At 32.7% G+C, this 17,582-nt stretch overlaps 1 protein-coding gene across 1 annotated transcript in view; it reads left to right on the top strand.

Annotated features, from left to right (window-relative positions):
* The window catches only part of CD2AP (CD2-associated protein), a 126,795-nt gene extending 110,908 nt beyond the window's left edge, over window positions 1-15,887 (top strand). Inside the window, exons 16-18 of the mRNA XM_008583687.1 lie at window positions 1,004-1,185; window positions 4,778-4,841; window positions 12,581-15,887. Of these exons, the coding sequence (XP_008581909.1) occupies window positions 1,004-1,185; window positions 4,778-4,841; window positions 12,581-12,622 (288 nt within the window). The 3' untranslated portion in view covers window positions 12,623-15,887. The remainder of the gene's footprint in view (window positions 1-1,003; window positions 1,186-4,777; window positions 4,842-12,580) is intronic.
* The last annotated feature ends 1,695 nt before the right edge of the window (window positions 15,888-17,582 follow it).

The raw sequence follows: 17,582 nt of genomic DNA, 5'->3' as shown, positions 1-17,582 counted from the left end.
TTTGTATAATTTCTAGGATTTTTTGTGAACATCAGAATTATGGAATTCAAGGTCTCCTTTAAGAAGAGTTATTTCTTCTGCCAAGAAATAAAATATTTCTTGTGGGAAAATTGAGTTGTGAGACTTAGTCACGTTATTCTCTGCAGATCTTTTTTAGAAGAGCTGACATTATTTTAAATGTGTAATATAAGATTACATTTTTCACATTTTTAAAGGAAAATATCTATATACATCTGTTTCATTTTCTCATTAAACATATACTCTTAAGGTCAGAAACCATCACATTACTCCTTACCTGCCTTAGTATTTGGCACCATAATTAAGCACTCAGTACATACTGAATTGAATGGCAGAACCTGGGGATCCTTCCATCTGTTACATGGCATTAAGTGTCTTTTCTAAACCTTGGGCATTTTTATTTAACATAGTTTTATCATCACAGCTGACACACATATTTAAGAAGGTCATGTTTCCTCCTAAATTATTCCTCAGTTTCATTCTCTCCAGGGCATTTTTGGCTGCTTTTCTAAGTTATCAAATACACTTAATCTGATTCTCTCAGCTGTCAGCAGTCTATTGAAATTTTACTAAAATGACTTGCTGTTATTTTAGTGAAATACTAAAAGAGTGCCAGGCAGTGGACTCATTTTAATGCCTCTTCCATGAACTTAATAAATTATGCATAATTACTTTTAAGTGAAGCTATTTGGGTATTATAAACAATAAGTATTTAATGTGGGATATCAAAATGACATCTTAATAATGTGATATAGTCATGCCTTTTTTAGATGCTGCACTAGGCAAACTATTCATAAAATAAATCTGACAGATTTTGTTCTTTTTAAAATAAAGCCATTGGCATTTCTCATAAAAACCACTAGTGATTGCAGATTTATTCTGTTGTTGACTGTTGTTTATCTTCCTGTAAAATCTTTTGAATTAAATATAATATTGAGTATAATTACAAATAAAATCAGAAGAAAAATTGTTCTTATGTTTTCAGCCATCTGTGTACCTTTCAACACCTTCGAGTGCTTCTAAAGCAAATACGGCTGCTTCTCTAACTCCATTAGAAATGAAAGCTAAGGTAGAAACAGATGATGGGAAAAAAAATTCCCTGGATGAACTTAGAGCCCAGGTTATTGAATTGGTGTACATTGTAGAAGCACTGAAAAAGGACCATGGGTAAGTCATCCTTTGTTTTCTCTTCTAGGGGTACTACTTAGCACATGTATAAAGAATTCTTTCAAACTGTATCAAGTAAAGATCTAATCTGCTAAGTCTGTGGGATGGATAAAGAAATTTTCATTAACAGTGCTTTTCTTCTTTTGGCAAAAGAATTGAGAAATTTGTTCTGGTAGCTCGACTGTAGAAAAGGTACATACATACCTAGAATTTTAGGCTAGAAATCTGGTCAGACACAGGGTGTTAATAAGTCCTAAAGATATTGGAAAAGCTGTATTATAGTTTGGATCTGGTGTGTATCAGGGCGTATAGTCAACTTTTCAGAGGACTTTGATCAGTGTTTCTGCTAGGGTTGAGTTGGATATTTATAAAATGAATAGATGCTAGGTAATCTGTAATGCTTTTTTCTTAACTCTGAAAGTTTTTGATATGGTATATGATAAGACATACTCTAGAGAAAGTTAGATTTTTTAGAGCTGAAATAAATTTGAAAGATCACCGACTATAGCCCCTCTCCCCCTTTTTAAGTGAAGAAATAAAGATTCAGAGAAGTAAAGCTATTTACATAAGATCATACAGTCACAGTTCTTAAATGACAGAGCTAGAACTCAAATTTGTATCCTCTGTTGGTTTAGAGATCTTGTTTATAAGCACTAGTATTTGAATTTTAAATTGTTAATATTTTAAACATAATTCTATAAAAAGCCCAGTAGATAAAACAGATAAAAAGGCAGCTAATTTAGCTGAACTAAGGGCAAGGGCGCTCATTTCCTCTTCAACTTCCCCCTAAAAAGATTTCTTAGAATATGGTATAAAAGTCACTTCCAGAGGCCATATTACCTCTGAGCCTGATTTTACCATTTCTCCTCCAATTTTCAGTCTAGGATTCTTTATTAAAGACAATATTGAGATTAATAATATAAGGTACTTGTAGTTTGCAGAACACTTTTACAAATACCTTAGATGGAAACAAAAAATGTGTCTACTTAGGTGGAATCAAAAAATGTACTCAAAAAATGAATATTTAAAAATATGTTACATACTTTTATGTATGTAATTATATTATGTGTATGGAGATAGTTTGTAATTCGACACGATATGTCTTTCTTGAGTCCTTCAGTTTATCTCTTGAAAATCTTTTCAGATTCTGCAATATATACATTATAAGCTGTATATTCATATATCCAGTAAATATTTATTGAGCTCTATCCATTTACCAGTTAGAGAACTCTCCTGACTTGATTTTTTTTTTTAAACATTTTTGATATTAAGAGTGATGTTTTACATATACAGTTTTTTTTGTAGGTGCTCTTAAATTATCTGTAGACTGAATAAAGTATTTCTGATTTATATATATTTAAAAAAATATATATATCATATATTTTAGATGTCTTCTCAAAGGGTATTTTCAATATTTTGAGTTGCTCTTGAAAAAGGAAATTCGGTGGCATTTTTCTTTCTATTTAAAAAAGAAGAGCATCAGCAGGAGAATGGATAAATATATACTGGAATATTAATAGAGAAATATACGGTATACAGCAGTAAAAATAACTGAATTGTGGCTACATGCGTCAACATGGATTAATCTAAAAAATGGGGGTAGTGATCAAGGCAGAAGCATATGTACAGCATTATTCTGTTTATATAAAGTTTAAAAGCATAAAAAACCAAAATATGTTGTTTTAAGATATAGTTGTATATGTAATAAAATCAGAAAGAAAAGCAAATAATAAATGCTATAAAGCTTTTTCTTATGGAAGAGAGGGAGATGGGATTGAGGACAGTGGGTCACTTGGAGAGTATCAAAGGTACTGGTAATAGAGGCTGTGTAGCCCTTATCCAAAAAGCTTGGGACTAGATAGAAGTGTTTCAGATATCAGATTTTTTTGGATTTGGCGATATTTGCAGAATACATACCAGTTGAGCATTCCTAATCCAAACATCCAAAATCCAAATTGCTGCTGTGAGCATTTCCTTTTACTATCGTGTCAGTGCTCAGAAAGTTTTAGATTTTGGAGCATTTTGGATTTCAGATTAGGGATACTCAACCTGTATTTTATTTCTTAAGCTGACTTGGAGCTCTTAGGATTTTGCTTTGCTACAGTATTTTTATAGCTTACAGATACATAAATAGTTTTTACGTAGTCAATATTAAAATCTAAAATGTATAGAACAACTCATTAAAAAATTGAGGGAGATTGACATGGAAAGATTGACAGAAATATATCAGCAATCTATCTTCAGTAGAAAAATTGCAGAATAAGATGTATAGTTTGATCCTATTGTAAAAAAAACAGTGTTATTTAAAAATTGTATATTTGTAAATATATTTTTTAAAAAATGTGATGGGGTACTAAATTATCAAATTGAAAAGCAAATGATTTGAATAATGTAATACTACTAAATACACATAAGTAGAATGGGATAAATATAGGAATATCTCTTAATTTAGATATATAATAAACTTAGAATATTGAATAATCAGAAAAGGAAACATTCTTTAAGGGATAACTTTATGAAGATAGGAAGTTCAGTTAGTTATACTTTTTATATCAAAAACCAGAATAAGCTCTAGATACATTTTATTTTAAAAATTATAGTCAGTAGGAAACAGTAGAAAATTTACCTCCAGTATAAATTATTTTCTAATCATTAAAGCCACAGAATAAGTTAGTTTTGAAACATTAACTATATAAATAATTTAAAAAAATTTTTTCTTATATATTCTTTGTGAGATTTTTTTACTTTCTCAAGCTGTACTCTTAAAGAGAATTATTCTAGTGTATGTTAAGAGCCAAAAATGTTCACATTTTTTTGATTAGATACACTGATGTACTCATGCTGTTAAGTTAAATTCCTATTCCTCCCATTCCTTCTGTTCCCAGAAAAACTAGGTAACCAAACAAAAAACCTGGATGTTTGAGTACCAAACAGCAGTTATCATAAATATAAAATTTTGAGCAGCATGGAAATGTTTTAAATAATTTGTGAAAAAACATAATATATATTTATAACTGTGGAGGGAAAAATGACTATATAGAAAGATAGATTAGAAGGGAACATAGAAAAATGAAGACATGAATTAAGAAAGAGAGGTTATTATTGGCTGAAGTTTTTAATTTTTTTGTTTTTTGATTTTAATGTAATGTTTAATTTAAAAAATAGAGAAAGGAATTTAAAATCCAGATTATTTTATCAAATAAACTATAATCTGCCTTGTATTGTGACATATGTTGATACTCATTCTGACAAATTGCTTGGGCTCTGAGTTGATTCAGCCTGGAAAATATGTGACAGCTGAATATGGAAAATTGCTTTACGTGGCTGGTATTATTTCTTCTTTTATCAGGAGTTGCTTTGAATTCATTTAATTTCTTTATCTCAGATAGGTTTGCCATGGTTTTGCTGAATTATTTAACTGTTATAATGAGCTGTTCAAACTGAGAATTTGAAATTTTTCTCTGTCAATATGGCTGTTGCTCTTAAGTTTTCCTCATGTACTGAGAGGTTAGGCAACAGAGATCCTGTTAAAATTAATCAAATAGATTGTTTAATTGAAAATACTTAATAGTAATAAATACTTTCTTTTTAGGAAAGAACTGAAAAAACTACGAAAAGATTTGGAAGAAGAGAAGGCAATGAGAAGTAATCTAGAGGTAATTTGTTTCTCCCAGCATAAACTGGACATGTTTTTTCCAACCCAACTGGGTTGCTGGTTCCACTACAAATTACATTATCCTACTACTCCCTGCTGCTTGGTAGTCATTTAATTAATCTCTTGACTTCCTGTCACAGTCTGTTCATTGATGAAGTAAATATTTTTTGAACACTAATTCCTGTGGGCATTGTGTGAACCACAAGACATATTTGTGAATGAAACAAATATGGTTTTTGCTTCTTGAGTCTAGTTCTTCCTTGAATTATATACATAGTTTTCTTTCTTTTTTGTCCTGGAGACAGAATAGGGTTGGTTGTGGTCGTGATGAGACAGCTGTATATTCACTGCTTTCCATTTCTCACTGATAGTTTATCTTTACTCTCTGCTGATGACTGACGATTTTACTTATTTCCTTTATCTTTCTTAACTTTATTTTTCTCCTCACTCATTTTTGTCTTCATTTGTGTTCTTCATTAGGTATAATCTTAGAGAAAGTTGTGTCCTGCCTTTTTTCAGAGGCTCTTCCTATTCTGTATTTAAGTACTTTATATTCCTACCTACTTTTTTCCTTGCCTCATTACTTACCCTATTTCTTTTGTCAGTATTGTAGAACCAGAGAGAACATGGGACTTAGAAAACTTGGGCTCCTATTCTGATTTACAGTCATAACTAACTTTTTTAGTTCTATACTATGTATCAATTAGGTTTAGCACTTCTTGTACATTATCTCATTAGATACATAGAACAACCTATAAGGAATATTGTTTTTATCATAAGGCTGAGAAAAGGAGGGTTTAGAATGATTAAGTAATAGCACAGAAGCTGAAATTTTTTAATGTTTTTAAGAGAAGCAACAAGACTTCAGAACCTTTGTTCTTTAGGGATTAAGTTATACTTAGTGAACTTGGGCAAGTCACTTAACTTTTCCTTTAGCTTTAGTTGAGATAATATATGTTGAGGTACTTTGTAAATTATCGAATTTGCATGAAAAATACTTTTTTCCCTTATTCAAATTCACAGAAAAGCCACCTCTCAGGTTCTTCTGTCCTCTTGATTGCTACAGTAGTGGTTTCTCTTTTCATTTGACATTTATTTGTCAAAACAAGAACACCCTCACTCTACCCCCTTAAAAAAAGCCTACATTTGAGGTCTCTAATTCTTCACCTTCAGTTCAGTCCTTAACCCCTTGCATTTTAGGTTAGGTTTTCTGACACCAAATCGGATGTCTTTTCTTCATTTTCTGCAGCATATGACATTTGTACTATTGCTACCTTGTTAAAGATTTGTCTTGGTTTAGGCCATACTACACTATTCTGCCTCTAACTTCTGTCTCCTCTTCCTTTTTTGTAACCTAAATGTAAGTGTTCCTTCACATCTATTCTTGGCCCTTCTGTCTGTGCATTCACTTTTGGAATTTATCTACACCCATTAATTTAGTGCTAGCTCTAGTGCATTTCCTCTTTTTTTTTTTTTTTAAACCTATTTGTATCTTTGAATCTAAAGGTGTCTCGTGTAGACAACATAAAGTTAAATCTTATTTAAAAAAAAAAAATCTAGTCTGGAAAATCAGCTTTTCTTAAAAAATATTTTTATTTTATTTTGTCAATATACGATGTGGTTGATTATTGTGGCCCATTACCTTTATTTAAAAAAAAAAAATCTAGTCTGGAAAATCAGCTTTTCTTAAAAAATATTTTTATTTTGTTTTGTCAATATACGATGTGGTTGATTATTGTGGCCCATTACCTAAACCTCCCTCTCCCCCCTCCCTCCCAACAACTTCATGTCTGTTCGCTTGTCATATCAATTTCAAGGAATTGTAATGGTTGTGTCTTCTTCTCTCACCCCTACCCAGTTTATTTGTGTATTTATTTATTTATTTTTAGCTCCCACAAATAAGTGAGAACATGTGATATTTCTCTTTCTGTGCCTGACTCATTTCACTTAATATAATTGTCTCTAGGTCCATCCATGTCGTTGCAAATGGCAGTGTTTCATTCTTTTTTATATCAGAGTAGTATTCCATTGTGTAGAGATACCACATTTTCCGTATCCACTCATCTGATGATGGACATTTGGGCTGGTTCCAACTCTTAGCTATTGTAAATAGTGCAGCAATGAACATTGGAGAACAGGTATACCATCGACTCGATGATTTCCATTTGATGATTTCCATTCCTTTGGTTATATTCCCAGCAGTGGGATAGCTGGGTCATATGGCAGATCTATCTTCAACTGTTTGAGGAATCTCCATGCCATTTTCCATAGGGGTTGCACCATTTTGCAGTCCCACCAACAATGTATGAGAGTTCCTTTTTCTCCACAGCCTCACCAGCATTTATCATTCATAGTCTTTTGGATATTAGCCATCCTAACTGGGGTGAGGTGGTATCTCAGTGTGGTTTTGCTTTGCATTTCCCAAATGCTTAGTGATGTTGAGCATTTTTTCATGTGTCTGTTGGCCATTTCTATATCTTCCTTTGAGAAATGCCTACTTAGCTCTTTTGCCCATTTTTTAAGTGGGTTACTTGTTATCCCGGATGCTGAGTGATGTTGAGCATCTTTTCATATGTCTGTTGGCCATTGCCTACTTAGCTCTTTTGCCCATTTTTTAATTGGGTTGCTTGTTTTTTTCTTGTAAAGTTGTTTCAGTTTCTTGTTATTCTGGATATTAATCCTTTGTCAGATGTATATTTTGCAAATATTTTCTCCCACTCTGTTGGTTGTCTTTTAACTCTGTTAATTGTTTCTTTTGCTGTGCAGAAGCTCTTTAGTTTGATATAATCCCATTTGTTTATTTTTCCTTTGGTTGCCGTGCTTTTGGGGTAGTATTCATGAAGTCTGTGCCCAGTCCTACTTCCTGAAGTGTTTCTCCTATGTTTTCTTTAAGAAGTTTTATTGTTTCAGGGTGTACATATAATTCTTTAATCCATTTTGAGTTGATTTTAGTATATGGTGAGACGTATGGGTCTAGTTTCATTCTCCTGCATATGGATATCCAGTTATCCCATCACCATTTGCTGAAGAGGCAGTCTCTTCCCCAGTGTGTAGGCTTGGTGCCTTTGTCAAAAATCAGATGGCTGCAGGTGTGTGGGTTGATTTCTGGATTCTCTGTTCTATTCCATTGATCAGTGTGTCTGTTTTTATGCCAATACCACGCTGTTTTGGTTATTATAGCTTTGTAGTGTAGTATAAGGTCAGGTAGGGTTATGCCTCCAGCTTTATTTTCTTTGCTCAGAATTGCTTTGGCTATGCGTGGTCTTTTGTTATTCCATATAAATGTCCAGATAGTATTTTCCATTTCTAAGAAAAATGTCATTGGAATTTTGATGGGGATTGCATTTAATTTGTATATCACTTTGGGTAGTATGGACATTTTCACAATGTTGATTCTTCCAATCCAAGAGCATGGGATATCTTTCCATCTTCTTGTATCCTCTCTAATTTCTCTCAGCAGTGGTTTGTAGTTCTCATTATAGAGATTTTTCACATTCTTGGTTAACTCTATTCCTAAGTATTTTATTTTTTTGGTGGCTATTATAAATGGGCAAACTTTCTTGATTTCTCTTTCTGCATTTTCACTATTGAAGAATAGAAATGCTACTGATTTTTGTGTGTTGGTTTTGTATCCTGCAACTTTCCTGAAATCATCAACTCCAAGAGTTTTTTTGTAGAGGCTTTAGGCTGTTCAGTATATAGGATCTTGTCATCCGCAAACAGGGACAGTTTGACTTCATCTTTTCCAATCTGGATGCCCTTTATTTCCTTCTCTTCTCTGATTGCTCTGACTAGTACTTCCAACACTATGTTGAATAGGAGTGGTGAGAGTGGGCATCCTTGTCTAGTTCCTATTCTTAAGGGAAAAGCTTTCAGCTTTTCCCCATTCAGGATGATATTGGCAGTGGGCTTACCATATATGGCTTTAATTATGTTGAGATACTTTCCATCTATACCTGACTTGTAGAAAGTCTTTATCATGAATGAGTGTTGAATTTTATGAAATGCTTTTTCAGCATCTATAGAGATGATCATATGGTCCTTGTGTTTGATTTTATTGATATGGTATATCACATTTATTGATTTGTGTATGTTGAACCAACCTAGCATCCCTGGGATGAATCCCATTTGATCATGGTGTATAATTTTGCGTATGTGTTGCTGTATTCTGTTAGCTACTATTTCATTGAGGATTTTTACATCTATATTCATCAAGGACATTGGCCTGTAGTTTTCTTTTTTAATTGAATCTTTATCTGGTTTTGGTATCAGGGTGATGTTTTCTTCGTAGAATGAGTTTGGGAGAATTGCCGCTGTTTCAATCTTTTGAAGTAGTTGTAGAGAATTGGTGTCAATTCCTCTTTGAATGTTTGGTAGAATTCTTCTGTGACTTCATCTGGTCCTGGGCTTTTCTTTGTTGGGAACCTTCTGATAACAGCTTCAATGTCTGTTATTGTTATTGGTCTGTTCAGATTTTCTACATCGTCTTGGCTCAGTTTTGGTAGTTTGTGTGTCCAGAAATTTATTCATTTCCTCCAGATTTTCGAATTTGTTGGCAGTATAGTTGTTTATAGTAGTCTTTAATGATTCCTTGTATTTCAGATGTATCAGTTGTAATATCACCTTTTTCATTTCTAATTTTTGTTATTTGGGTCTTCTCTTCTTTTTTTAGTTAGCCATGCTAATGGTTTGTCAATTTTATTTAGTGCATTTCCCCTCTAAATCTAATTCTTTTCCCAGCTTCTACCCAAGTTTCTAGCTATTAGTCTCCCTGGATGTACCACTGTGAACTTAGACTTAGCATGCCATCAGTTAAATTTATCTTCTTCGTTTCCTGTTCTTTTGATTTTCTATTTCTTTTGATTGTTTCTCTTGCCCTTTAGTCATACAGAAGTGGTACTTCTGTTATCTTTTAATTCCATTCACTTTTAGTCTTTTTAGCTTTACCTCCTTACCTTTATCCCTTTATTCCCACTATTTCTGTCTTGTTCTGATGCTCTTTATCTTCCGTTTAGCATGCTTGAGTTTCTCTCATCTTATCTTAATCTTTTATTGCTCAGGTACTTTCACGAGTTTTTATTACATGCTGAATAAAATTCAGATTTCTCACCTTGATGTATGAGGTCTTTTATGTTCTGGTTCTAGTTTATCTTTTTTCCTCACTTCCTGATCCTCTGTTGTGCCTTATAGTTGATTTGTCTGAATTTTTACTCTTTCACTATTTTCCTGGATTGTCCTTTTGCCTCATTTTCTAATGCCCAAGTTTTAGAGATTCTGAAGGCCAATTTCAGTCACCTTCATTAAGTTGGTACTAGTTTCCTCCAATTAAGTCTTCCTCCAAATTCACTTTTGCTCTAGCTTTGTATGAGGTATATAAGTAATAATTTTCTATCTTATCCCTGTTATGTTATGTACTTATTTTGCCCCTCTTCTAGACTATGAGACTATTCAGGGAGGGATTGTCTGTTTCATCCTTGCCCATATGTATATAGCATTGTGCCAAGACTTATTAGATATCTAATAGATAATTGTCAAATTAATGAATGTTAGAGTACCCATATTAAACTTATATCTTAAATCCTCAGCTTATAATATGGGAGAAATTTTTTTTTTCCTTTTTGTCTTTTTTACTGACCGGTAATGGGATCGCAACCCTCAGTGTTGTGCCCGTACCGGGGACCGGCAACGGGATCGCAACCCTCGGTGTTGCGCCCGCACCGCGCTCAGCCAGTGAGCGGGAACCAGTCTCCACATGGGATCCGAACCCTCGGCGGGAGCGCAGCCGCACTCCCAAGCAGCACACTCTCCAGTGCGCCACCGGGCCGGCCCCATGGGAGAAATTTTTAAAGTTTCTTGACTCTTTCTTCATATTTTATATTCACATAAAACATGTTCATACTTATATATGAAAATAAGCAAGAGGAACTAATAATGTTAAATTTGTATAGAAGATTTAATTTTTCCTAAAAATCATGAGTAAAATGAATTTTTTTTTCTTTTTTGAAGAATTTTGATTTTATTTTTCAGCAAAATCAGTTTTTACTTAGCTTCCCACTGACTTGTATTATAATATCCTCCCCCCCCCCAGGTGAAGTTTGACCCTTGTATTTATAAAAGCACACTTAAGGTATTAAAGTTTTAGGATCATATAGTTAAAGGAGAAATTATGTTTCCCCAAAGATTAAAAGTAGTACCTTGAACTACTATAATGTTAACATTATACAGTATTAAATTATACTGGAGAGTGATAAAAATGACTAAAAATAAAACAGTGAACATAAGAGTCCGAGAAGTGAAACTCTAGCAATGTACATATTTGCCTGATAAGTAAATTTATATCTCAGATAGCAGTTTGTAAGGAGTATTACTGACTTTGTATGCAAGAGTATTCTTTTCACTTTCTACTCTCTCACACCAATTTGTTTTCCTATTGCTTTCTGTGCATCCTTGCCCATTAAAATTGGTACAGTTGATTAATGTATCCTTGGAATAAGGACGATAACAGCATATGTGACTGACAAAGATATCTTATCTCAGGCCATGCTGAAGATGAAGCTTGTCCAATCCAATGCTGCTAAAACATTTAGCTAATAATAATAGTTTAAAAGAATAATATCAGGAAAGATTCTGATCGATAAACCATTCTTGGATGGTTAGAATCACATAGGAAATTATGAGCATATCATAATTAACACTTTTTGATTGTGACAAAGTTATCCTCATTACTTAATAATGAAACATAGTATAAGAGGGTACTTCAAAAAGTTCATGGAAAAATAGAATTAAAAGATATAAATATTTCCATGAACTTCTTGAAGTTAGAGGTTAGCCAAAGCATGTATTGTTTATGTGCATTGTTGAGGGAGGACAGGTGATGCTATCAGGAGAAGGCAAGGCCTAGATATTTCCACATGCAGTGAAAGGTCAAAGATGATCAAAATATTATAGAATTGAGGAAAGAGTCAGCACAAAAACTGGGGGCTTTGGAGTCCTAGACCTTACCAGTGCAAGTCGTATTCCATTGGAAACACTGACAAACTATTTAATGTCTTTGAGCCTCAACTTAGTCATTTGTGTGAAATTTAAATAGCTCTCTTTGTTATCATGAAAATTTAATGAGCAAATTTCATTCCTTCTGAAGTTATGAATTTCTATTAAATGAAGAATATTTTCTGCCTAAAGAGTGGAAATATTTCCAACACATTGACTGAGTCTTAGATATTCCTGGATTTTAAAGATAATTTAGTGCATATTGTTTACAGATGAGGAAATTAAAAGAAAGTTATAATTTACCAATATCACATAAATTATTAGTGAAAAACATAGAACTGACCTGCTCCTTTATTCTTTTTACTGTTCTGTAATGCCCCCTTTGTTTAATTACAGATACATATACATTTCTTAATTTGATTTCAAAGGTTCTTTTGTTTTTTGTAGGACTGATTTTCTTACAGTTCTAATTTCAGTTGCTCACATAACTTAACATTGTTCTGGCTGAAAGAACTACAGTTTCTTTGTTTCTTGTTGTCATTGCCACTTAGGAATTTGCATTGTGACATTTTCTTCTGTTGAACCTTTATTTGACAATATTTATTACACCATGGGAAATTGGATTTTAGATCTGGAAATTAAAATCTGGAGGCTTGAAAGTATCGTTACATATTGATGATATAGGATAAAATAAACTTTATTAAAGTAGGGATATTTTATCAATTGCTCAGTTTATGTTTTATATTTTAGGTGGAAATAGAGAAGCTGAAAAAAGCTGTCTTGTCTTCTTGAGGTGCTGTGGACCCAGTGTTCTTAATGTTCCAGGGATTCAGAAGCAACACTATGAACTCCAAATGACTTGTTACTCAAAAATAACCAGTGCTGTTGTTGTGAAAAAGAAATATGAGTATATGAACTATATAATATCTATAAAGAAGTAGGGGGAGGGTAAAATTTTTTCTATATATTTTGTTTTGCCAATATGAAAAAAAGAGGCCTTATTTTTTACTGTGCTGGGATTGCAAACACTTTTTTTTTAATTTGTTTGCTTGAAAATACTACTGAATCTGTATAAAAAGGAAAGAAAATTCACAATAGATTTTTTATTGAAACTTGTAGTATTATTTTTAAAGAGATCTATAGTATAAATATAGTGATATCTTTTCAAGTAATCTGTCTGTAAGATATTCTATTGGAGAGGGACAAATTAGCCTTATAGTGATTATAGTCAATACTTTTCCCATAATACATAAGGGATAAACTTTGTACATACATATATTTTTACTTTTAGCCTCTTACCCAGGATTACACTGTTGTGCCTGTTTGTCTGCAATGCTGTTTATATTTTGGGTGATCGAAGTAGGAGTTTCCTAGCTATAAACCAGATTACTCACCCATGCATATAGAAATAACTAATGAAATAATCAAAATAATTTCTTCAGCTTTTAGAATATTTTATGTTGCTTGCACTATAGGATTCATAAAAGGAATTTAGTTAAAATGTATTGGGTTGTTCAGCATATTTGGGAAAATATGAGCTTTATTTTAAATTTATTAGGTCTAAGGAATCTAAAAATGTCAATTTAACCCTTTACCTGTGCCTAGAAACTACAGCACATATGAAGTATGTAAACACCAGCCTTATTACTGTACTTTTCTGCTTATTTTACAGTCTCAAGTATTACTCATTTCATTGTCTTGTGAAATGTCCTCCGTCTCATTTTTAATAGTGATAAATAATATTAGGGAACCAAAACCCAACACTTCTCAGAACGTCAGTGTGAGGTTTCGTACTTTGACAAGTTATCATGTAGCTTCTCAGGTTTTACAATGTATAATTTACCTAATAGACCAGACTAACTAGTGGAGATATTTTAGATATTTAGGTACCAACTTTATAAAGAGTGTTAGTATGTCACTAAATAAAACATTACAGCTTATTTAAAACCAAATATAGATGACGCTACTCAAAATACAATTTTTACAGAATGAATGAATTAGCAGTTTCTTCAGAGTCACTTAAGAACAGTTGAATGTTTTAAAAATGTCACATCTATACGTAGTATGTCTAAAAACATGTGGGTTTATTTAAAATTTAAAAATTGGAAGTTTTTTCATTTGCAAAATATTAGGTTTTAAGCTTTATCATAGCAAATGAGTGTCAGAGTTTGAGTACCAGTTATGATGCTTCCATTTTTTGTTTTAAACCACCAAACCAATATTTTTCCTTTACTTTTTAAGCTTATAATACAGAAATCTTGTGTAAATGAAGTTTTGTCATGTTTCAAATAAAACAGAACCAAATTAGAAAATAATAGAAATGCGATTCTTTAGTTCACAACTTATGGTAGGGCTTTTGGGAAAAGTTAATTGTGCATTGAGTATGTATGTTTTAACTCTGTAAAGTCTTTGGGCTCTTCTAATGAGGTTGCTACTGAACAAAATTGTTTTCTACTGTTTTTAAATGACTATAGTTAAATGAATGATTTTCTTGTTAAATAAATTAAATCTTATTTTCTTTTAATGACAGTTCTTAGGTAAAAATAAAAACACTGTATCATAGAAATCATCTGCCAGTTTTCTTGCTGAAAAATCTATTAAGTGATCCCTCCCCACCCTAATGATAGGGTGGGGGAAGGTTCCAGCAGATTTCAGGCTGTCCTTAAGGTTTTTGTTCGCCATTTTCTCACTAGTACATAAAATCAAGATGGTCATGAGTACTGAAATACATTTAAAGTTTTTGCTTGTATACGCCTCAGTCAGAATAGAAAAGTAATTGAAGTACTGTGTGTCTCTTTTTCTGCCCTTGACAAAATAGTAAAGAAAACCAAATAAACTCAAACCTAAAGGGAAAAATGATTCCTTTATTCTAGTAATTTACCACTATTTGCTTTTGATACAAGAACATTTATTCATTTCTATTCCTAATGTTTATATCAAAAATTTTACATAACAATAACCTTTATTTAGGGTAAATTAATTTTTCTGCATATGAGTATAAATAACAGACTAAAGGTGAACAGCATGGAATCTGTTGCCAAATTATTAGTGACTGTATAGGGGGGTCTTTAAAAAGTTCATGGAAAGATTCATATTATCTGTCAATTCCATTTTTCAACAAACTTTTTGAAGTACCCTTGTATAGTTGAGGTTTGCTATTCTTTGAAACACATGATGTTATGGTCGGCCCTCAGTATCCACAAGTTCAGCATCTAGGAATTCAACCAATACATGGAAAATATTAAAAAGTAACACAAATTTAAAATACAGTACAGTGTAGCAAATGTTTACATAGCATATACATTGTATTAGGTATTATAAGTAATCTAGAGATAATCTAAAGTATACAGGACAATTTGTGTAGGTGATATGCAAGTACTACACCATTTTATATAAGGGACTTGAACATCCTCAGGGTTCCTGGAACTAATCTCCCATGGTTACCAAGGGACGACTGTACTAGTTATCTAATTGTATTTCAATGTTATTTTTGTGTGTGTGACCACTAAGCTTCTGTCTTACTATAAAGCTGTTACCTCTTTACAGAATTTAAGTGTGGTGATGCAAAGAGAGAATGGGCCTTGTGTAACAGGATTCTCTTTTATGCTCCTTACTGTATCACAGGAAAAAAAAAAATCCAAGTGCTCTCTAGATTTTTTTGATAAACTTTTATGCTTGCATTTAAACTTGAAATGTATGAGCAGAGTGAGACAATCAGTTAAGATCAGAAATGAGAAGTGTTATAATTTAATGGCCTTATTTTGCTGTAGCAATAAAATGACCAAGTGCAATGACTTGATTTAATAAAATCATCTTTTAAAAGTTGCTGCTATGAATATTTTTAGCTATAAAATTTTACCCTTGTTTTAGCCTGACTTGCCTTTAATAACTATTATGTAATGCAGTTGATGTTGTGGTAATCTTACATTCCAAAAAAAAAAAAATATATGGGAAATCTCCAAATAATAAACTTAATGACTTGTTTACAGGTGCTGTAAAAAAGCATGCTTCTCCCGCTAAAAGAAAAATTAAAAATAAAACAGAATTGTATTGCTAATTGTGTCAGTCTTTATTGGTTATTTTTCTTTGACTTCAGCATATGCTTATTGAAGAGTATGATGAAAATTATATTACTTTGAATTTTCCAAGTGAAAGAAATAGTAAAATTAAAGCAGTAAAAGTTCTAGATCTGTATCACTTTTATTGAAACTTTTCTGAGTCTGCTTTTTCATCTGAAGCTGTGAGATAATTTCTACCTCACAGGATTATAGGGAGAATTTGGAATGATTTATATAAAGTGTCTTGTAGAGTGTTTTGGCGTAGATTTTTTGAAAAAATGGAAGCTGCTGTTTGACTCTTTAGAATTATTTTCTAGTTTACAGATGTGATGTAAATCAGATGGATAAGGATAGATAAGATTAAAAGAAAGGAATAGTACTTCCTCTCACCCCGTTTTTTAATACAGTATCCCTTTCTGTGGGGGTGATATTTCTTTCACTTCTATTATATTGTTCAAAGGGGGTCTGCCACCATCTACAGATTCTACTTGCCTGACCACCCAGTGATTGCCCCTGTGGAGAGTACTTAAATTGAGTTAATCAGAGACTGAGATTTTAAAAACTGGAAACAAAAAGACATAGTCTCAGCATAGGAGCTTTCCATGATTATATTTTTCTGTCATCTAGAAAAAGCTGATTTGAAAGAACCAAATTTAGTAGAGTGTAGAGATGGCAACAGAATCCAGAAGGATTCTGAAACTGATTACAGTCATTCCTGAGCCTCAGCTACCCATTCTTTGGTTCCTTAAGCACAGAGTTGCTCATAACTTTATTGAATTTTGGAACTCACAACTGAAAAAGTCCTCATAAATACAGAAAACAAAATAGGATCAGGAGGATATCAAGGCCCACATATTCTTGCTGGAAATGTGTTATATACATTGCTGTAGGCTCTCTAGAAGTGTGCTGGAAGATTTGAAACAGAAGGAATAGGAAACTGCTATGAAACAGTATGGAAAGTAAGTGTCAAGTCATTAAGTTAAAAAAAAAATCTTAGTTTAAAATTTTCTAGTTGCTTTTTATTGGCTTTTATAAACACTGGGAAAAAATTAAGCCTTGCAGGCACACATATATTGCTGAAGCTCTGGACTACAGAATTTGAGTGTTTGAGGGGACGTTAAAGATGGTCTAATTCAATTCCTGTGCAGATTGTTTTGTCCGAAAATACAATTTGCAGATTTAGTCCCATTGTAAGAAATAAAAGCAGATAATGGTTTAACTTGCATGAATTTATTAGGCTTTGTTACTTCCCAATTAAGATTCAAGAGCGATGGCCAGTGCTCTTGACCATATGCTTTATTGCCTCTCGGTTGACATAGATGATGTGCAGGAATGAAGGAGCCTGAATGGGGAATCAGGACTTTTTTCAGTGCTGCTTCTTTCACTCTGTGATCCTTCATATTCTGAGTATCAAATTTGTCCATCGGTAAAAGAGACTAAAAATAAAGTCCATTTTAAACATAATCTGTTTAGATTTCTTGTGTGACATGGGCACACATAAGATTTTAGGGAACATTCTTCATTTCTTAGTGTACATCTTTGCAAACTTAAATGATTTTCATGGCTTTTCAGCAGACATGGAAAAACCCTAATTAGCATCCATAAAGAAATTAAATGACCACTAGATGGCAGTCAGGTGAAGCGCAGCTCTTTTATGTGTCTTGAGTAAACCCCAAATGTATGTAGTATCTGCA

The sequence above is a fragment of the Galeopterus variegatus genome, unplaced genomic scaffold (genome assembly GCF_000696425.1).
Source record: "Galeopterus variegatus unplaced genomic scaffold, G_variegatus-3.0.2 Scaffold2995, whole genome shotgun sequence".
Taxonomy (NCBI): domain Eukaryota; kingdom Metazoa; phylum Chordata; class Mammalia; order Dermoptera; family Cynocephalidae; genus Galeopterus; species Galeopterus variegatus.
The sequence above is the reverse complement of the archived record's forward strand: the minus strand, read 5'-3'. Positions and strand labels throughout refer to the sequence as shown.